The following is a 15,730-nucleotide window of genomic DNA, read 5'->3' on the forward strand; positions in this document are numbered from 1 at the left end:
ACCTTTTTATATTTTTTAGATTGAATATAAAATGCGATGGCAACTCATTCAACTTGTCTTTTTTATTCAGAACATGGGAAAATAATAACCGCAAAATGTATTTTTATGTGCACTTTGTCATCACACACAGCGTTTTATCTGAGACAAGTCAATTTGATGGAAACATCCTGGTGAGAAAATGCGCATATTGGTTTTAATGCAGATTTTAGAATATTCGCATGAAAATCTGTCCAATTGGATGGAAACCTAGCTAGTGACACGGTTTTTTGCCTCCTTCCTGCATTCAGTCAGTATAATTTCCGCACGATTCTCAAAAACAGTACATACAGTATTGTTTAGAAACTGCGCTGTCATGATGTAAATGTCAGTTAATCCCAGTTATGATTTGATTTGGAACATTTCGCGCTATTTCATACAAAAAAAACACACCCCGATGGGCGCGCCTCTGATTGGAGGCCTGTGAACTCTGCGTGGCCCTCCCTTCCTCTAATCTGGTTTTCTGGAAATCCCCGAAGTGCACGCTTTTCACTGGAAAACATTTAGCTTTCTAGCTGCTGTTTCTTTGACACCTTTGCATTGACAGAGAACCTAGGTGCTGCAAGAAAATATTCATCACCGGGAGGCGAGGTATACAATTACATTATTTAAGACAGCGTAGGATAGTATTTTTTTTAGTGAATAAAAGTTTGTGAATCGCCTCGGGGACTCCGAAGCAGCCTGCCAAGCTCACAGTTGAGCTTGTTAGAGTAACGTTACATTTAGCTAGTTGAAGTTGGTATCTTGTATTGGTGTATAAATATGTAACTACATATTGTAGATAGTTATGACATGAGATTTAGATGTCGCTTACTTTTTCGACTGTTTTGAGTTGCTACTGTAACGCTAACGTTTAATTTACCCAACTAACGTTAGCTAATTTAGGGCAACATGCTAGACCGGCACTTGATTTGTACAATATTTTATTTAACTTGGTAGTCCCTCGTAAAATATTTAAAACGACTAGGTAGCAGGCTGTTGATAAACTTATGTCACTTTTAACTCAGAATTGAATGTAAATCGTTCAGCAACCAACTTGCTAACGTTATCTTGGTGATGCAATGTTACAATATAAGGTTAGCTTGCGAACGTTAGCTATACAACGTCAAATTTGTTTTTGAAACTCCAACTAGTCAACATTTGTAAAGCCATCACTAGTCGAGGGTAGCGTTAGTTTGTTAAATATGCAAAACTGTCCATTACCTTTTGAGTTAATTTTAGAGGAAGTATTTATTGATTAAACATAGGGTAGGCAATTTGATCAACAAAGATTAGCCTAATACCGTGACAATTTCTCACCTCACCTTCTCAACTACTAGCCTACACAACTCTTACTGAAATACTGTATCTTATATAATTGCCAACCTTGTCAAAGTTATTACCAGAGCAGTCTGACCCAATTATTGTCTATGTGAACCAGACCCTCCCGCTGCATTCTATGTTCTGCTTTCTTCTCCACATCTTCAGGGCTGCATTCCAGCGGCACATGTCTGCTTTCCTTTCAAAGCCACTGGTTCTGACAAAAGGGGGACCAGTGGGAAAGTGTGGTGAAAGGGGTTTCACCACACTTTCCCACTGGTCCCCCTTTTGTCGTCCCATTGACTAATTGTTTTGAAGACACATGGCTAGAACAATTAGTATTATTTGGTTTAATCACATGGGTGTTCTCTCTCCTAGATCGGATCGCCTTTCTTCATCTCCTGCCTAGAGGCCCTGTGTCCAGTCCTCTCCTCCCATCGGTCCAGTGAGCAGTCGAGAGAATCAACAGATACAGGATGGAAGAGCAGGAGTTGAGCTTCCCCATGAGCCAGGAGTCCTTCCAGCAGCTTTGGGACTACCAATGTAGCTACTTAAGAGTGGACAGAGATGGTTGCGTGTGAGTGGAAGCCTAGAGACTTCATATAATGTATTACAGTACCTCTTCTACTTTTAGGTAATACTTACTTGTACTGTGATTTGTATCTCCTTTCTTTAGCATGTCTACTCAGGGGTCCAATATTCCACCGTTTGGGACTGGAAACTGGTCTGACCTGGATGTCTCGGTAAGTTTGTCTACATCCTGACATAAAGGAAATCTTCTTATGATACCACACCTTTTTAGAATGGACTAGATGGTTTTTCCCCCTTAGTAGTGTAGTGATTGTTTGGCTTTGAATATATCTTTTTGGTTGTGCTTTTGTCGGACAATTTTATATACATACATGGTTAGCCTGGACACTCATCTTTTTAAGTATTCAGACAGAAATCCAAAAAGCAACTGCTAACTTCATAAATATACATCCCTTACAGCTAGCTCCCGTACTTCCCGAGGCCACCTTCCACGAGGACTTTGACGAGGGGCTGTTTGAGCTGCCTGAGCCCCTGGCCGTGGAGCCCTCGATGTCGCCCCTGGACAGCGTGCCTCCCCCCGCCTCCACCGTCCCCTCCACCATCGACTACCCGGGGGAGCACGGCTTCCAGCTGCGCTTCCACAAGTCTGGCACCGCCAAGTCTGTCACCTCCACCGTGAGTGTCATGCATATGGCTTACTGCACATGCCTAAATACACAGACGTAAAAAGCACTAATATTGTATGCTACAAGTAGGCTACTTGTAAGCTGTAAGCAAAGTATTGACCTGTCAAGTGACTACTAGTAGGCCTTACTGAGGTATTGGAGCCACATTTCACTCCCCCCCCCAAGTCATACTTTTTTAGAATTACTCTTCTTTTTGTTTGTTTTCTATGTTGCTGTTGATCTCCTGTAACCTACCTAAAGCATAAGAGAATGTGTTTTCAATGTAATTTTCTTTTGACCCTCAAGATGAACAGGACCTGTTTCCTGTTACAGCTGAGTCTTAACCCTTTACACTAGTACCCATATATCGATGGAAAATCTGGGCACTAATATCTGGGCACTAATAAACACCTAAAGTGTAGTGCTGTGGCTGTACAGTAACGGCGCTGTATGGGTTTTGACTGACAGACGTTCTGAACTTGAGCGCCGCATGCAACAAGACGTTGCCCCCATCCCTCCCACTAATTGGTCAACTTTAGCACAGTTTTTTTGTCTTGAGGGAAATTTTGTAAATTAAGAGGACTCGATGTGTTTTGAAAGCTGAGACTTTGAGGATTATTATAAATGCCCCTTTGATGTCATACAAACAAGCAAAACACCTGCGAGTCCAAATGTGCACTTCACATTTACGTGTCATAAAACTCCGGTCATATACAGTGTCAACATTTATGATCACTGTTTGATATAGTTACAAGATGACATGGCGTCATACCCTGGGTTGTTCTCAAGTTTGTTTATTTTGAATTAAATTCACAGCGGAACACGCTGAAATTACGATCTGTTTCTACGAATGTCCTTGTGAAAGGCTAACACTAAGATCATATTTTAACTTTTCTTCTGTAGGAAACGTTTCAATGTTGCCCAATCCATTTAGAGCAGTTCCCACGAGTGTAAAGGATTAAACAGCACTGCAATAGGAATGAGACACGACCTACCCTTAGAAGCCCAGGCTCACTGTACATTCACTGATATATATTCTCCTTCATTTGATGAACATAACTTTTGGAATAACCACTTTAAACAATGCTACTTAATATAATGTTTACATGTATATACTGTACTCGATACCATCTACTGCATCTTGCCTATGCCGCTCTGTACCATCACTCATTCATGTATCTTTATGTACATATTCTTTATCCCTTTACACTTGTGTGTATAAGGTAGTAGTTTTGGAATTGTTAGGTTAGATTACTCGTTGGTTATTACTGCATTGTCGGAACTAGAAGCACAAGCATTTCGCTACACTCGCATTAACATCTGCTAACCATGTGTATGTGACAAATACATTTGATTTGATTTGGGTAGGCCGTCGTTGTAAATAAGAATTTATTCTTAACTGACTTGCCTAGTTAAAATGAATAAGATTCTATTTTTATTTATCTGTCCCATTATTGCGTCTGTGAAAGCACGGACAGTGCCATTGAGGCCATCTCCATTTTTAAAGTAGTACATTTTCTTCTACTTCTATTTGGCAAACTAACTGAAAGAGTGCACACTGCCACCTAGAGTGTGTTGTTAGGATGGGTATAAAGCCAAGGTTGACGGTTTACTGCCACCTGCCGTTGTGGAATGTTTCCTCACAAGTATAATTCAGTGGCTATCACTCCTGGTGACCTGGATGGAATTATATGATCCTTCCTTAACCTATAGGACAGGGGTCAACTAGATTCAGCTGCGGGTGTCACGCCCTGGTCTTTATATTTTGTGTTTTCTTTATTATTTTGGTCAGGCCAGGGTGTGACATGGGTTTATTTATGTGGTGTGTTTTGTCTTGGGGTTTTCGTAGGTATTGGGATTGTGGTTTAGTGGGGTTCTCTAGCAAAGTCTATGGCTGTCTGAATTGGTTCTCAATCAGAGGCAGGTGATTATCGTTGTCTCTGATTGGGAACCATATTTAGGCAGCCATATTCTTTTGAGTGTTTCGTGGGTGATTGTTCCTGTCTTTGTGTTTGTTGTCACCAGATAGGCTGTATAGGTTTTCACGTTACGTTTGTTGTTTTTGTATTGTTCGTTTTTCTTCGTCATTAAAACATGTATCAAGAATACCACGCTGCATTTTGGTCCCGACTCTCTTTCACCCGAAGAAAACCGTAACAGCGGGCTGATTATATATATTTATTTTTTCCTCTTCGGCGGATGGTCGGTGGGCTGTAACGTTAAATTGATTTGTAGACTGAAAATTGACTGCAAGAAGCACAAACCAGATATTTGACTAAAACATAATTATTTCAAACCTTGCTTACATTTGTATACGATCACGTGTCTCTTATGCATGGGAATATAGTTTTTTGGCTCAGAACTTGGGGGTCAAATAAAGCCATTTGACCTGTGGCCTGCCAGTTGGGGAACCCTGCCATGGGAAGTTGTCTGTTGAAATGCTGAACATCCTCTATGGTACTGCCCATGCTAAAATGGGCTTTTGGGCACTAGAGTCCTCTCTCTATGATTGTAACTGAGGAGTTGCAGGCTGGTTGCAATAAAGCATGGGTCTGACATGACCGGGCATGTTTCAAACAAGGGTTAAAATGCATATTTTTCGTTAAGATATTTATGATTTATTTAGAATGTAATTGTAAAGCAATATTTTGTTCCTATTAATTCCTATGGGTGTTTTTCCACACGTGTATTTGTATGAACTTTGATAGTGACTGCCTGTGAAGTAATTAAGCGTCTATTTTTTTTGTCTTCATAAATTCAATTCACATCTTTATTCTTTCACAAAGGGAAATTCCTCTGGGACAAAATACTGATTGTTCGATGTTTCCCTCCCTCCCCAGTATTCTGTGCAGCTGATCAAGCTGTACTGCCAGCGGGCTAAGACCTGCCCGGTGGAGGTGCTGATGACCAAGGAGCCCCCGCCAGGAGCCATCCTCCGTGCCACCGCCATCTACAAGAAGTCAGAGCATGTGTCCGAAGTGGTCAGCCGCTGCCCCCACCACCAGAGCACGTCTGACGGCTATGAAGGTGTGTGTTTTAGTCTTGAGGTAAAAATTCTAAAGTGAGTTAGTAAGTAATTTGCCCATGTTGCGCGTTAAGCAGACTGATACGATTTCTCACTGGGTGCATTAGGTTGTAATGAATGAACATGCAGTATTCAGCAGGAATCTGGTAGAGTCACCTGATTTGTCTAACTGTATGATGAACCTTGTTTTGCCCAAACTGATTGTGAACCCAAATGTGTGCCTGATTCTAGTTTGAGATTAATATATTGAAAGATCGCTTTGGGTTAGGTGTAGGGGCAGATTTAGGCTATGTCATCTCATCTGTTTAATTATTTTTGTCTTTGACAATTGCTAATGTAAGTAATTAGAACAATTCCCATCCCCTACAATGGGCTAAAATATAGAGTAATTAGTGTGCTTATCTCAGCAAGAACGCTACTGTTATTCCAAATACTTTTATTATTTCACTTCTTACCAATTTTTCTGGTGTAATTAGGATATTTGAAATCTGATATGTCAACTTGTCTTTGATTATTAAAAAATTGAGGGCTATGCATTTATGGACAGTGTTGATTGTATGCTAAATCATAAAATTCGAATAGGCTCTCTTGAAATGCCCCTTGCCTCAAGTATTCTGTTTTGTCATTTTAGTATTGTGCAGAAATGGTAGTGAACATATCGGAATTGGCCAATATAGCTAAAAATGCCAACCTTGGTATCAGCCGGTCTAGTTTACCGTCGATATGCAAAACTGATGTCAAAGCTGACGTGCATACCTATATAATGAATGTGCTGACGCCACCTAAAATGTTGCGCTGTACGTGCAACATAGCATTCCTAAACTAACCCACAATGTCTGCTGTGTGGATCGAGCAATCAAGTCAAGCAGTCATTTGAAAGGGTAACAAAATTTCAGCATTAATGGATTTTGCATTTGAGGTGTCTCGCTAAGATAATGGAATTCATTGCCCTTGACAGTCAACCATTCTCTGTGTCGTGGGTGAAGTTGGCTTTCGCCGACTGGTCGAGCACCGGTTAACACTACCGAGTGAGCTATTTCTTACGTTGCCCTACCAGAGTTACACAGTAATAGTGTCACTGCTATTAGCTTCACAACATGCATACAATGGAATGCCGTTTGGGTCTTTGCGTGCCAAAAAAGATACAGTAGCACTGTCAAAGCTGTCCAAAACACCAGCCACGCATGATGCAAACACCGGCCACGAATCATGTGTTTACAATACCATGTTGGTAATAAAGCATCATTTGTTAGACTTCTGGAGTAGCTATCTTTTAGCTTGGTACCTAGCTAGCACCAATACAACCAGCCTGAAACAATGACGAGTAAAAACTGCAGTGATTTTCATTATACTTAGCAATGATTTAGGAATCCTTGTAAGTATTAGCTAGGTAGCCACTTGTTGTTCGCCTTTTGAAATTGAACTTTAGTTCATGAAAATAAATAGCAAGCCAGCTACTTAACCCTGTTGCCCAAAGCTAATGTTATATTGAGGCTCGACCCGACCGAACCGGGTTATGTGTTTAGAAGCTTGCCACAATAAGGATTTGCCACAATAGTGGAATTTGTGGTTTGCCTTCAAAATAAAAGTATGTCATTGACAGTGATGTAAATGAATACAAATAGTAGAATTATGCCAGAATTATGCGTATTTTGAAGGGTAACTGCAAAGTCCACTATTGTGGCTAATCCTTATTGTGGCTAGCTTCACATAGATGGGTCCGACCACCAATTATCAAATAAGAACTGTCTCATAAATTAGGGTTATTTTAGATGGCACCTAGCTATATAGTTAGCTAGCTAACTATAGCTACTGAAACAGATTGTTATTGTCACGCCCTGGTCAAAGTATTTTGTGTTTATTTTAATTTATTTGGTCAGGCCAGGGTGTGGCATGGGTTTTTGTATGTGGTGTGTTGGGATTGTAGCTTAGTGGGGTGTTCTAGTGAAGTCTATGGCTGTCTGAAGTGGTTCTCAATCAGAGGCAGGTGTTTATCGTTGTCTCTGATTGGGAACCATATTTAGGCAGCCATATTCTTTGGGTGTTTCGTGGGTGATTGTCCTTAGTGTCCTTATGTCCGTGTTTATGTGCACGAGTATTAGGCTGTTTCGGTTTTCGTTACGTTTATTGTTTTGTAGTGTTTGTATTTAGATTCGTGTTGCTTCAGTTTAAATGAACATGGATCGCAATCTACACGCCGCATTTGGGTCCGACTCTCCTTCTACCGAAGAAGGCCGTTACAGAATCACCCACCACAACAGGACCAAGCGGCGTGGTAACGGGCAAAAGCAGCAGCAGGAGAAGGAACAGAGGCAGCAGTGGGAGAGGCTGCACTACTTGGAGAAATGGACTTGGGAGGACGATTTGGACGGTAAAGGACCCTGGGCACAGCCTGGAGAATATCACCGCCCCAAAGAGGAACTGGAGGTGGCGAAAGCAGAGAGACGCTGGTATGAGGAGGCAGCACGGCGACGCGGATGGAAGCCTGAGAGTCAGCCCCAAAAATGTCTTGGGGGGGTAACAGGGAGTATGGCTACGCCAGGTAGGAGACCTGCGCAAACTCCCTGTGCTTACCGGGGGGTGAGAGAGACCGGGCAGGCACCGTGTTATGCTGTGGTGCGCACGGTGTCTCCAGTGCGGGTGCATAGCCCGGTGCGGTACATTCCAGCTCCGTGTATCGGCCGGGCTAGAGTGAGCATCGAGCCAAGTGCCATGAAGCCGGCTCTACGCATCTGGTCTCCAGTGCGTCTCCTTGGGCCGGCTTACATGGCACCAGCCTTGCGCTCGGTGTCTCCGGTTCGCCTGCATAGCCCAGTGCGGGCTATTCCACCTCGCCGCACTGGCAGGGCGACCGAGAGCGTTCAACCAGGTAAGACTCTTCCAGATCTGCCAGTCAGCCAGACTCTTCCAGATCTGCCAGTCAGCCAGACTCTTCCAGATCTGCCAGTCAGCCAGACTCTTCCAGATCTGCCAGTCAGCCAGACTCTTCCAGATCTGCCAGTCAGCCAGACTCTTCCAGATCTGCCAGTTAGCCAGACTCTTCCAGATCTGCCAGTGCGGTAGTGTTTGTATTTAGATTTGTGTTGCTTCAGTTTAAATAAACATGGATCGCAATCTACACGCCTCATTTTGGTCCGACTCTCATTCTACCGAAGAAAGCCGTTACAGGTATTTTGTTTTTGAGGGAAGAACATTGCTTGCATCCATGAGCTAGCAAGCTTGTTTTTTTTATGACCAACACTGTAGTTGTGTGAGACGACTTCACCAGCATCATAGCATACATTTCGATGAATCATTGTGACATGAAATAATAGTTATAGTGTAATCAATGTGTAATAACTACGTAAAAAATGTATCAACGCGTTAAATTATGACATGCAGTCATATTCAGATCCTGATTGGTCAACAAGGTTATTTGACACGTTAAATAGTATATTTCTTTCACTTACTTGCTGTTTCGTTGTTAATTTGTTCAGTCGTTTCATTCTCAACCAGGATTTCTATGAACAACGAAACAGCACAACAAGTAAGTGAAAGAAATAGGTTTTGATTATGTTTTACTGGTAATGGGGACATGCATAAATGCCAACAAAATAACTTTTTTTTGTGTGTGTGTGTGTGTGTGTGTAACCTTAACTAGGCAAGTAATTTACAAACAAATTCTTATTTACAATGAAGGCCTACCCCAGGCCAAACCCGGACGACGCTGGGCCAATTGTGTGCCGCACTATGGGACTCCCAATCACGGCCGGATTTGATACAGCCTGGATTTGAACCAGGGACTGTAGTCATGCCTCTTGCACTGAGATGCAGTGCCTTAGACCGCTGCGTCCATGTGTGTTAACTATTTAACTGCACTAGAATGCTTAAAAGGCCACTAAAATTTTAAATATCGGTTATCGGGTTTTGTTGGCAAGGAAAATATTGGGTATCGGTCCCCAAGGACACGCTGGCGCTAATGATATTCACAATAGGACATCTCATTGCAAGCTTTCTCCTAAAGTTGGCAGCCCTGCAAGGCATAACTTCCCCCTTGTGTAAAAGATGGTCCCAGGAAGTTCTGAGGACTCTTTACCCCCCCCCCCCTCTCACTTCCTGTCTACTTCCTGTTTCCTGTCAGGTGTGACCCACCGCAGTCACCTGATCAGGGTGGAGGGGAGCCAGCGGGCTCAGTACCTGGAGGATGGTAACACTAAGCGTCAGAGCGTGCTGCTGCCTTATGAGCCTCCTCAGGTATACACCCCCTTCCTCTGGTCTCCTGTATTAGTTTTAATTAAAAAGTCAGTTTGCTTGACACTTTCATCGGTCTATAATTCATTTAAAATGTACATGTATGTTTAAGTGCATCTTCACTTTGTATAGCTGGGCTCTGAGGCAACTACTGTTCTCCTGAACTTCATGTGCAACTCCAGTTGTATGGGTGGTATGAATCGACGGCCCATCCTCACCATCCTGACGCTGGAGACCCAGGAGTAAGTCTCTCTCCTTATCCCTTCTCACTGTATTTGTTCATACTGGATAATCTTTGTCTAAGTCTCGCCCTTATTTGTGTGCGTATATACAGTGGGGCAAAAAAGTATTTAGTCAGCCACCAATTGTGCAAGTTCTCCGACTTAAAAAGATGAGGCCTGTAATTTTCATCATAGGTACACTTCAACTATGACAAACAAAATGAGAAAAAAAAATCCTGAAAATCACATTGTATTTGCAAATTATGGTGGAAAATAAGTATTTGGTCACCTACAAACAAGCAAGATTTCTGGCTCTCACAGACCTTCTTTAAGAGGCTCCTCTGTCCTCCACTCGTTTGTTACCTGTATTAATGGCACCTGTTTGAACTTGTTATCAGTATAAAAGACACCTGTCCACAACCTCAAACAGTCACACTCCGATCTCCACTATGGCCAAGACCAAAGAGCTGTCAAAGGACACCAGAAACAAAATTGTAGACCTGCACCAGGCTGGGAAGACTGAATCTGCAATAGGTAAGCAGCTTGGTTTGAAGAAATCAACTGTGGGAGCAATTATTAGGAAATGGAAGACATACAAGACCACTGATAATCTCCCTCGATCTGGGGCTCCACGCAAGATCTCACCCCGTGGGGTCAAAATGATCACAAGAACGGTGAGCAAAAATCCCAGAACCACACGGGGGGACCTAGTGAATGACCTGCAGAGCTGGGACCAAAGTAACAAAGCCTACCATCAGTAACACACTACGCCGCCAGGGACTCAAATCCTGCAGTGCCAGACGTGTCTCCCTGCTTAAGCCAGTACATGTCCAGGCCCATCTGAAGTTTGCTAGAGAGCATTTGGATGATCCAGAAGAAGATTGGGAGAATGTCATATGGTCAGATGAAACCAAAATATAACTTTTTGGTAAAAACTTAACTCGTTGTGTTTGGAGGACAAAGAATGCTGAGTTGCATCCAAAGAACATCATGCCTACTGTGAAGCATGGGGGTGGAAACATCATGCTTTGGGGCTGTTTTTCTGCAAAGGGACCAGTACGACTGATCCGTGTAAAGGAAAGAATGAATGGGGCCATGTATCGTGAGATTTTGAGTGAAAACCTCCTTCCATCAGCAAGGGCATTGAAGATGAAACGTGGCTGGGTCTTTCAGCATGACAATGATCCCAAACACCGCCCGGGCAACGAAGGAGTGGCTTCGTAAGAAGCATTTCAAGGTCCTGGAGTGGCCTAGCCAGTCTCCAGATCTCAACCCCATAGAAACTCTTTGGAGGGAGTTGAAAGTCTGTGTTGCCCGGCAAAAGCCCCAAAACATCACTGCTCTAGAGGAGATCTGCATGGAGGAATGGGCCAAAATACCAGCAACAGTGTGTGAAGAACTTGTAAAGACTTACAGAAAACGTTTGACCTCTGTCATTGCCAACAAAGGGTATATAACAAAGTATTGAGAAACTTTTGTTATTGACCAAATACTTATTTTCCACCATCATTTGCAAATAAATTCATTAAAAATCCTACATTGTGATTTTCTGGATTTTTTTCCTCATTTTGTCTGTCATAGTTGAAGTGTACCTATGATGAAAATTACAGGCCTCTCTCATCTTTTTAAGTGGGAGAACATGCACAATTGGTGGCTGACTAAATACTTTTTTGCCCCACTGTATGTAAAGGGCTCCCTTTTCTGTGGGAGCGAAAATCTTAACATCTGTGATAATGTGTTTGGGTCCCCTAGTTTGTCCCCCCTAACTCTTACTTCTCTACCCCTCTCCTCTCTCTAGTGGTCAGGTTTTGGGTCGCCGTTGTTTTGAGGTCCGAGTCTGTGCCTGCCCCGGTCGGGACCGCAAGACCGAGGAAGAGAACGCTAACAAAGCTCTGAACGGGACCAAGAGAAGTAAGACTGGGGCCATGTTCCAACAATATTAACTGGCCTCCTTTCCTTGTCTCCTATATCACTGTTGACCTTGTCTCCTTTCCCCTCAGAGTCCCAACAGGCCCTGCCGCCTCCGGGAACCAGTAAGAAGATCAAGAGCGGCTCCAGCACTGAGGATGACGACAAGGACAATGTATTCTTGTTGCAGGTAGGGGGGACCTCACACACACGCAGGCCAACACACTTTTGGGTGGGAGAATTTGTATATCTCTATTTCATGGTTGTGATAAGGTGTGACGTGACTACCATTAATGTGATTACTGCTATTCATTGAATAATTAATTACCTTCTACGTTGAATTATTACTCAATTAAATGAATCATGTAACAAATGATTAATTAGTCATTTGGGCCCCCAGAGGAGAAGTTTATTTGAGTTAACGTTTCCCGAATTAACTCAAGAATATATTGATATCATACCAGTCATCAATCAATCACTTCCTCATATCAGTCTCATTCTGAACTCTAGCCTAAGTGATAAATCAGTGATACACAAATTGGCTTAATTATTTATTAACTAACTAAATAATCACACAGAATTACATAAACACACGCAGTATAGCTAATATTGATTAGTAACATAATGCAATGAAAAGTCCCTAGTGGACTAACCCGACATGACTGCTTGTTACACAACGGTGGGGAAAGAGAGCGGGAGAGACAGAGTGAACTTAATTATATATACATGTGGAAGCTATGCTCATGGAAATATGAGTACTTTGCACATGAACGTCCACTCATTCAAAAATAATTGCAATGTATATATTTTCACGTGTTGTCTCTCTGTTGAACTAGATCAGTCTATGGGACGTGGTTCAATGTACGTTTCTGGTTGTGTAAGTCTCTGGTTGTCCACCAGAGGTCACAATGTCCTTAGTTGTAGGCATCTTTGTCTGGGAGTGTTCATTAGGATAGATACCTCAGAGGTATCTATGATGGTGAAGAATTTGTCCTTCCCTCTCGTCTTGGTCAGTTGTCCTAGACTACGTTACATGCAGAACTGCAGGCGGTGCATGTCTTAGTCTTTACCTTCGTCACTCATCGAGAGTTTGAGGGTCTTACCGTGTTCTGGTCTTGTAGTTTTAACCGTTTCCAGCCGTGTAGCCACTGCTCCACGCTGTCTGGACTAATATGTTAATTATTCAGCGAGTCCTTTTTAAGTACACTGGTCTGAAAGGTGGTTCCATCTTGTTGACACAATGTCTGTGCTCACGTGGGAGTGGTTATTGACTTGGCCAAGGTTTATATGAAAAGCCATTATCGCATTTAGAAGGCTAAAATCACATTTCTGATTTCAAAAATATTCTTATACTTAAAATAAATTATACAACATTTCGATGCAAACCTGATCACTAGGACGTGTACATTTTCAGAATTGTGCTTCTTGTTATAGTCTTTCTAATTATTTTAATGACATCACAAAATATCCATTAATTATCCATATTACATCTGTCATAATTCCCAACATTTGGATATTGAAATATATTCTCCCAATGTTCATTGCCAAAACATCAAACAAAGTCTCTCTGTTGTAGCAAAGGGATTTTTAACTTCTCCATACTGCAGTGCAAGAGAAAGTTTACCAGCGGTTGTTACGTCATAAAACTCTGGGAGAGAGGGGGTTTGGGCTATCTGTCATCCTGTAATCCTCACCAAGGAGAGAGTCATGACAGGTGCCCATTTTAAACATTCCCTCAATCTCTTTCTTTCAGGTTCGTGGAAGACAGCGCTATGAGTGGCTCAAGAAGATCAATGACAGTCTGGAGCTGATGGACCGCATTCCTCCCGTTGAGCAGGAGAAATACAAGAAGAAAGGGTAAGCTACCCAACGGCAGACAATTTGATGACGGGAACTTCTCCCTAAAATGCCTCTGTCCCACTTGTCTTAATCTGTCATTTCCTCTATCTATCCTCTCAATTCTAAAACTGTCTCACCTTCGGTGTTTGTCCTGTATTTTCTTTCTCAGTTTCTCAAAGAGCCGCAAGCAAGAAGCGTTGGCCCCAAAGAGCGGAAAACGGATGCTTGCAAAGGAGGGGAGGAGCGACTCAGACTAAGGCCAGGACACCTCAGCCCTTCCCTACTGTCTATTCCAGACCAACATTAAATTGTGACTCCAAAGTAAATGCCCAATACCAAACCCTAGGCAATACATGTAGTCACTTCTTACAAGTCTGAAAGGATAGGTGTTAGCAAGATGGTAATAGCTCCAGCTAGGCAGCTATACTCAACAGGCTGACCTCGGTCCGAAACCCGGACCAGAACGTTGTCAATACGGACTTCGGGTCCCGCCCCAAAAATTATAATATCCCTTGGTATTATATGAACACACAAGGCATGGCAAAATATGTGGAATTGTGGGAAATAAGCTTTAACACTACAACAAATGTCCGCCAACAAGAGGGGTGTGAATAGTTTGGGGTTGCAAGTTGGGGGTTCTTTAATACACTGATAAATGGTAAAGGTCCGGATGGATATTGTCATCTAGGAAATTTGTGTTACCAGACCTTCTCATAGTACTTGGGTACAATGGTAGAATTGTAACTATATTTGAGATGCCAGTCACTTTCGGTACAATACAAAGTGTGTGTAAGTGTAGGACCTAGGGTTTGGATTGGGTAAATAGGCTGACCACCATGCCAGTCACTTTCGGTACAATACAAAGTGTGTGTAAGTGTAGGACCTAGGGTTTGGATTGGGTAAATAGGCTGACCACCATGCCAGTCACTTTCGGTACAACACAAAGTGTGTGTAAGTGTAGGACCTAGGGTTTGGATTGGGTAAATAGGCTGACCACCATGCCAGTCACTTTCGGTACAACACAAAGTGTGTAAGTGTAGGACCTAGGGTTTGGATTGGGTAAATAGGCTGACCACCATGCCAGTCACTTTCGGTACAACACAAAGTGCCTAAGTGTAGGCCCCCCCCCACTGCCTTAACCATCTGGTGTGACTTCCTCCTCACCTGCCCCCCAAAGAGCACTTTAGCTTGTGCTTTTATGATTTGGACCAATTAAAACTAGTCATATCTTGACCTGCCTAGAAACTATGCTTTGTTACCAGTTAATTGGCCAATTGCCTGTTAGTATTTTTGATACCTGCTAAACATAACCACTGCCTTCATTCCTCCCACTGAACCCTTGACCTGGTTCCCTGTTAATCATGGTCCTATTGAGGCATTGGTCTTTCTTTTTCCCCCATTTTTGTACTGCTGATCTAGGAACTATTTTTGTAAGTTCTTTTAGGAACCGTTAAATGATTTTGTTTTCTCAGAATGTTTTTTTCTTTGTTTTCAATAAATGTTTTTTTTTATTTTGTACTAATTCCAGCATTTGTCCAATGTCTTTTCTCTCTCCTATGCAGAGTTCTGATACTGTGCTTATGATATACTTGATTAAGCACATTTTATATTGGTTTACTTTATGGTTTTCTGATGGAAACTCTTTTTGCTGATGTCATTTGGTGCTGAGACATGATGCTCTTTTGTTTAGGGAAAAGGGAAACATTTCAGGGAACTTTAAAAAGTCAAATAAAAGCAATTTCCTAAATAGTACTGTAATCCTCCGTCTTTTGTGTTGATAAAAAAAATGTAAACAAGCTAACATGCGTGAGTGATGACAGACCCATTTACATCTCGGAACCAGAACCAAATCTTGCTTGTCCTGACTAGCCACTCTATTAGTTAAGGCTCTGTAATGAGACTGTTTTTTTTATACCATCATATGGACCTGAACTGTGCTGGGCCCAAATATATTATTTTTCACATTGCTTCCATCA

At 42.3% G+C, this 15,730-nt stretch overlaps 1 protein-coding gene across 1 annotated transcript; it reads left to right on the top strand.

The window, feature by feature from the left end:
- Window positions 1–441: 441 nt before the first annotated feature.
- On the top strand, window positions 442–15,503 carry LOC110531824 (cellular tumor antigen p53). Its single transcript, XM_036987679.2, has 11 exons — window positions 442–627; window positions 1,714–1,912; window positions 2,012–2,078; window positions 2,326–2,541; window positions 5,372–5,558; window positions 9,677–9,789; window positions 9,919–10,028; window positions 11,806–11,918; window positions 12,008–12,105; window positions 13,669–13,772; window positions 13,924–15,503. The coding sequence occupies exons 2-11, from the start codon at window positions 1,812–1,814 to the stop codon at window positions 14,009–14,011; spliced, it is 1,197 nt and encodes a 398-aa protein (XP_036843574.1). The 5' UTR covers window positions 442–627; window positions 1,714–1,811; the 3' UTR covers window positions 14,012–15,503.
- Window positions 15,504–15,730: the final 227 nt, after the last annotated feature.

Source organism: Oncorhynchus mykiss, chromosome 9 (assembly GCF_057628025.1).
Source record: "Oncorhynchus mykiss isolate SJ-2025 chromosome 9, ASM5762802v1, whole genome shotgun sequence".
Taxonomy (NCBI): domain Eukaryota; kingdom Metazoa; phylum Chordata; class Actinopteri; order Salmoniformes; family Salmonidae; genus Oncorhynchus; species Oncorhynchus mykiss.

Bases quoted from the DNA above. Each gene is read 5' to 3' on its own strand.
- LOC110531824 (XM_036987679.2), top strand. From the start codon at position 1,812: ATGGAAGAGCAGGAGTTGAGCTTCCCCATGAGCCAGGAGTCCTTCCAG. The intron at 1,913-2,011 runs GTGAGTGGAAGC...TCCTTTCTTTAG, and splicing joins GTGGACAGAGATGGTTGCGT to CATGTCTACTCAGGGGTCCA. The intron at 11,919-12,007 runs GTAAGACTGGGG...CTTTCCCCTCAG, and splicing joins TCTGAACGGGACCAAGAGAA to AGTCCCAACAGGCCCTGCCG.